Here is a 6,130-nt window from a genome sequence, read left to right as displayed (position 1 = left end):
TTATATTTATTTTTTTGGATATTGAAGTTATTATATTGTATTCAATAATTTTTTGAATAACAAGTTTTTATATAGCCTTTTAAAATTTTCTGACAGTATGATTGCTTTTTAAATGCATTAACTTAAGCAAAGTCAGCTATATGTATGTGATTCTAGTATTTATTTTTCACACAGGATGGAGCTTACATGCCAGCTGACTTCCTCATCTGTGCTTAGCTGAAAAAATAGCTTTTTTTCCAATGCCACAGGGATTGTTGGTTGGATCGATCAATGTATATCTGAGTACTGTGCTTGAAGACAATTAAAGGAATCAATTTCGACTGTGATTTTTTCACATTACAAGCTGCCATTGGAAGCTAACACTAACATAAAATACATTTCTCTTAAATGTATAAATACATTTCTCTTATATGTTCATTACAGAAAATTTGAAAAATTTTCAGCCTTTTACTTGGAGATAACAATTGTAATGATTGTTAAGGGTGTATTATTAATCTCTAATATTTATTCCATGCATATATTTATAAGATAGGATATAAATTTGAGATATTAATCTAGGTAACTTCCCCCACTGCATTCCCTTGTACTCTACTACCCTGGGGGTCATCCTTCACTCCTCCCTCTACTCCACCATTTCTTTGAAGTTTGACAATTGCTTTGTCAAACTATTTTCAGAATTAAAAGCCTTGAATGTCTAGCTCTTAGATGTGAATCTTTTCAAAGTTCTCATACTGATGAGTTCAGTTCATAAAATTGGGAATAAACAGCTAAAAGGGAAGAGGTGCCAGGTTCCAAATCTCTCACAGGAGATGAGGAATCCCCAGCCTGGGGGAAGGCCTTGTGGGGACATAGAGTCCTTGCCAAGAGAGACGTGGGTGAGGCTGGCCCTCAGGGGGAGCAAGCCCTGAGCTGCTGCCCCAGCCTCTGTCTGAGCAAATACCATCTGTTGTTGGCCGTGGGGAGCCTGAAGGGAGCTGTGTCAGGGCCCCCTGGCCATCATGTCCCACATGAGTAAGTATTTGTATTATGAGTGCCAAGGAACCAAGTCGATGTTCTACCCTTGCCATTGTGCTAGAAACGCCCACGGAGATCAGCCGGTGGTTTTTTGGCATACTGATCAGCTGGCACGAGTGCTGTCCATCTGTTCCCTGAGACACTGCTAGTCTCCATCCAAATTACCTGTGTGTGGCCAGTGTCTGCTTCATTGGTCAACAACACTTGTGAGCCCAGCTGGAGACTGTGCCCTGGACAACTGGAGGAACAGTGGTCAGGTCATATGGAAAGACCCAGCCATGGTTCTTTGGTGGAACTGTGTTAATCAACTCTCTGGGAGCACCTGTCTCGTCTCTTAAACACCCCAAGGCAGGATCATACTGTATAGCTTATCTGGAGACCCTGCCTTTCCCCTTTATAATCTGATCATACACTTCCTCCTGCAATGAAATATTCTTCCAGAGAGTGATTTTAATGGTTTCAGAGCATGTGCAGCCACCATGATTTGCTTTAAAAATCCCCTCGTGTTGAACATTAAGGTGACTTCCAGTGATTTGCTGCTGCAAATGTTACACTGCATGTAACAGCAACTTTCCTTGTGAAATCTTTGTGAACATCTTTGAATTGAAAAATGGCAGGAAAGTGTGAGATAAATACTGTGAACATTATACCCTGGGTTTTGGCCTAACTTTTGGGATTACTAGTGGCCCATAAAGCAGCTGAGGCTCCAGCTGCTTTGCAGATGGGCAATGCTAGCAGAGGCTCAATATGGGCTTAACACACTGATGGGGGAAGAAAGAGAGACATAGGAATATAAGATTGCCATGGAAACATGCTCCCTGACTAAATACATCTTGGTATCTTAGAGTCTGTGATGACCTGCGTATGTGAAATGAGGTCCCACTTGGAGCTCAACAATTTCAGATGAGATTCTCTAGACTTCAGCAGCCCTTACCTTCCTTTTTACAACTAAGAAGTCCGGTTGGAGCTGTCCCTATACATGAACAGAAAAGCCATGAAATATTAATTCTCTGTTACTGACTCTTAGAGAATCAGTTCCTTTCAAATCAATGCATTTTGCATTATGCATAAGAACACCACAAAGTCACACTTCTCATTGTCCTTTGGGTTTACCATGTGGGAGGACCAGGAATACAGACCCATGGAAGATGCCGACTGGGAGGGTTGAAATCTTTTTCTGTATTTTTACTACAGAATAATCTCAATCAGGGCCAAGGAACAAGAGTGTGTTTCTCCTCAAACAACTCAAGACTTGGAAGCATGAGGTTTGATGAGATCCAATGCATCAGTTTGATTTTTTCCCTCTTTGATAGTAAGGAAAGGAGAATGACAGAATTTTAACATATTTTATCTCTGTTCATCTGCAAGGAACACATACTCATGATGGGAATCTGGAGAATACAGAAAGACATAAAATCTTTTAAAAAAATTTTCCCTTTTAAATAGACTATTTTTAAAACAGTTTTAGGTTCATAGCAAAATTCAGTGGAAAGTTCACAGAGTTCCCATAGACCCCCTGCCTCCACCCATGCAGAGTGTCCCCTATCATCAACATCCCCAGCTCCCAGAGTGCTGTGCTTGTTAAACTCACTGATCCTACATTGATTCATCATCCCCCAGAGTCCACAGTTGATATTAGGATTCACTCTTGGAGTTGGACATCCTACGGGTTTGGACAAGTGCATAATGACATGCATTTACCACATGCTATCACACAGAGTAGTTTCACTAAAAATCCTCTGTGTTTTGCCTATTCATCCTTTTATTTTTAACCTACATGTGTCTTTATATTTAAAGTAGGTTTCTTTCTTGTTAACAACATATAGTTGAGTCTTGCTTTTTGATCCACTCTGTCAATCTTTATCTTTTAATTGGTGTATACTTAATGATTGACTTTTAAGGTGATCATTGATAGAGTTGCATTAATAGCTACCATATTTGTTTCTAGTTTCTATTTATGGTCCTTGTTCTTATTTTTGTCTTACATTCTTTTTCCATCATTTTCAGTTTTAACTGAACATTTTCTATCACTCTGTTTTCTCTCCTTTCTTAGCATATTAATTAGACTTTTTTTTTCACTTTTTTAAGTGGTTGCCCTAGATAGAGTTTGTAAATATACTTACCACAAATCCAAGACCACTTTCAAATAATGCTATATTGCTTTGTGAGTCATGCAAATAGCTTATAATAACAAGACATTCTAAATTCCTTCCTCCTGTCCCTTACTTATACCTTGTATCATTGGTGTAGTTCATCTCACTTATACAGAGGCATACAGAGATACATGTGTATATACACACACACACTTATGCTTCTTTATGGAATTGCATATACTTGTGTGTTTATATATAATAATAAGCATACATAATGGAACACATCATTGCCATTTGTTATTTTTAACACACTCTTAAAAATCTGTCAGATCAGTTAAGAGTAAGAAAAAAAAAGTTACTTCATGTACACCTTCTCTGCTGGTCTTTCTTTATGTAGGTCTTAGTTTCTGACCTATATGAATTCCCTTCTATCAGAGGAAGTCAGCGAGAGGACCTGACTGCTAATTGATTTTCCAGCCGCCCCAGGGCAATCGAAGGCTCCTCACCTCTCTGTCCTTGGAATCACTCCCTGTTCTTGGAATGTCTGCTCTGCCCACCCTTCCACCGTGGGAACCATTTTCAAGTATGCAGTTTTGAGAGAGTAAGGTGCTGCTGAAATAAACTGGATGGTGTTTTACTGAATGCAGAACCAGAAATTTGATCACACCCTGGGCAGGGTGCAGAGATCCACTGGTCCTGCCACCTGCTAAGATGAACCTCATAGGTAAGCTCCCTTGTTCGTTAAACCTGCCACCTTCCAACCTAGAGTGGCTGTTTCTCTCTTAGGTCTCTCTGAGGTTTCCATTCAACTCTTTCTCTCTGAAAAGCAACTACTACTACTACTACTACTACTACTTCTTCTTCTTCTTCTTCTTCTTCTTCTTCTTCTTCTTCTTCTTCTTCTTCTTTTTCCTTCTAAATTTAAAGATTTATTTATTTATTTGAGAGTGAGAAAGAACTAGCAGCGAATAGGGGCAGAGGGAGAGGGAGGAGCAGAGTCCCCACTGAGCAGGGTATTGGATGCCAGGCTCCATCCCAGGACCCTGGGATCATGATGTGAGCTGAAGAAGATGCTTAACAGACTGAGCCACCCAGGTACCCCTGAAAAGCTTCTCTTAATCTGTATCTTGTAAGAAAAGTCTACTGGTGACAATTTCCCTCAATTTTTGTCTGAGAAAGTATTTATTCTTCACTTCTGAAGGATAGTGTGTCAGAATGCAGAATTACAGGTTGGTGAGTTTTTTTTTTTTTTCTCTCTCAACACTTCAAACAGTTCACCTGTTGCTCTCATGGTTCCCAAAGAGAAATTGGATGCAGTTGTTACCTTTGAACCCCGACAAGTGAGGGTTTTTTTTTTCCTCTCCAACTTCTTTCAAGATTTTTTTCTTTATCTTTGTTTTTCTGCAGTTTGAATGTGATACATCTAGGTACAGGTTTTTCTCAATTTATCCTCATTGTTCTCTGGATCTGTGGTTTGGTGTCTGACATTAATTTTGGGGATAGTCTCAGTTGTTCTTGCTTCAAATGTTTTTTCTATTCCTTCCTCTCTTCTCCTCTTGATGTCCCCATTACTTGTATGTTATGAATTCTATGGGGGGAATTCTCGTCTCAACTGCATGATACTTTTTTTTTTTAATTGGAGTATAGTTGGCACATAGTGTTACATTAATTTCAGGTTGTGTTTTCCCAGTTCTTGGATATTTTGTTCCGCTTTTTTTCAGTTTGCTTTTTGTTTTTCGATTTCTTTTTTTTCTTTCTTTATTTTTAAATTTATTCATGAGTGACACACAGAGAGAGGCAGAGACACAGGCAGAGGGAGAAGCAGGCTCCATGCAGGGAGCCCGATGTGGGACTCGATCTCAAGTCTCCAGAATCAGGCACTGGGCTGAAGGCAACACTAAACTGCTGAGCCACCTGGGCTGCCCTAGTTTTCAATTTCTTTTTTTGTTTTCTTTTTTCTTATTTTTTTTTCATTTTTCGGCACAAGCTGTATAAAGAACAGAACACATTTTTTTCACATTTTACTCAGTCCAACAAAGCCCAAGCTGTTGGGCTGTTGCTCTTAACAATCAGTGGAGGCTTCAGGCTTTGCCACTTAGCACATTCTCCACGGCTCCGGTTACCTGATCAGCGCTCAGGCTGTTCAAAGAGACATTCTTCTCTTGGGCAAACGCGTAGCAGGCCCAGAGTTTGGGCTGCACATCGGAACACTCGCTGGTTAGGATTGGCAGGTCAGGAGTCGCCTTCTTCAGCTCTACATAGTGTTTCTCGATGAATTCCCTGATGCCCTGACTGCCGGGCGAGCACTGGCACAAGTGGACACGAATCTCACGCAGGGCAACTTTGGCCCCAATTCTCAGACTCGCTGCGGCAGCTGCCATCTCTGCTAGTGCCTAACTCCCCCTAGTTTTCAATTTCTATGGACACATCTTCAAGGTTGCTCAGCCATGTCCTGTCTACAAATGAACTTGTTAAAGGCATTCTGTGATTCTATGACAGCATTTATGATTTCTAGCATTTTAAAACTCTTTCTTAGCATTTCCATTTCTCTGCTAACATTATCCTCCTGTTCTTCCATGTTATCCACTTTTTCCTTTAGAGCCCTTAGCATAGTCATCATAGTTGTTTTAAATTCACCTTCTGATAATTCCAACATCTCTGCCATATAGGAGTATGGGTTTGATGTTTACTGTCCCTTCAAACTGTTTTTTGCCTTTTAGTTTGCCTTATAATTTTTTGTTGCAAGCTGGACATGATGTGCTGGGTAAAGGAACTGCAGTAAAGAGATTTTTCATAATACGGTGGTAAGGTACAGGGGGAGGGAAAGTGTTCTGCAATCCTATTATTAGGTATCAGCCTATTAGCAAGTCAGCACCCATGGGCTGTGAACTTCACCGATGACTCTCAGTCTCCCTCCTCCTGGCTTAGGTGGGACAGGATGACTGATGTTGGATATTTCTCTTCCCCAATGTCGGTTAGGCTCTGACAAACCCTAGTGGGGTCAACAGTTTCTCTTGAGGGCA

The 6,130-nt window shown here is 40.4% G+C and overlaps 1 protein-coding gene across 1 annotated transcript; it reads right to left on the bottom strand.

Moving 5' to 3' along the window:
- Positions 1 to 5,188: 5,188 nt before the first annotated feature.
- LOC121488990 (NADH dehydrogenase [ubiquinone] 1 alpha subcomplex subunit 2-like) lies at positions 5,189 to 5,488 on the bottom strand. Its single transcript, XM_041751370.1, has one exon. The coding sequence runs from the start codon at positions 5,486 to 5,488 to the stop codon at positions 5,189 to 5,191; it is 300 nt and encodes a 99-aa protein (XP_041607304.1).
- Positions 5,489 to 6,130: the final 642 nt, after the last annotated feature.

The sequence above is a fragment of the Vulpes lagopus genome, chromosome 4 (assembly GCF_018345385.1).
Source record: "Vulpes lagopus strain Blue_001 chromosome 4, ASM1834538v1, whole genome shotgun sequence".
Taxonomy (NCBI): domain Eukaryota; kingdom Metazoa; phylum Chordata; class Mammalia; order Carnivora; family Canidae; genus Vulpes; species Vulpes lagopus.
This window is presented reverse-complemented; position numbering and strand designations above follow the sequence as displayed.

Bases quoted from the DNA above. Each gene is read 5' to 3' on its own strand.
- LOC121488990 (XM_041751370.1), bottom strand. From the start codon at position 5,488: ATGGCAGCTGCCGCAGCGAGTCTGAGAATTGGGGCCAAAGTTGCCCTG.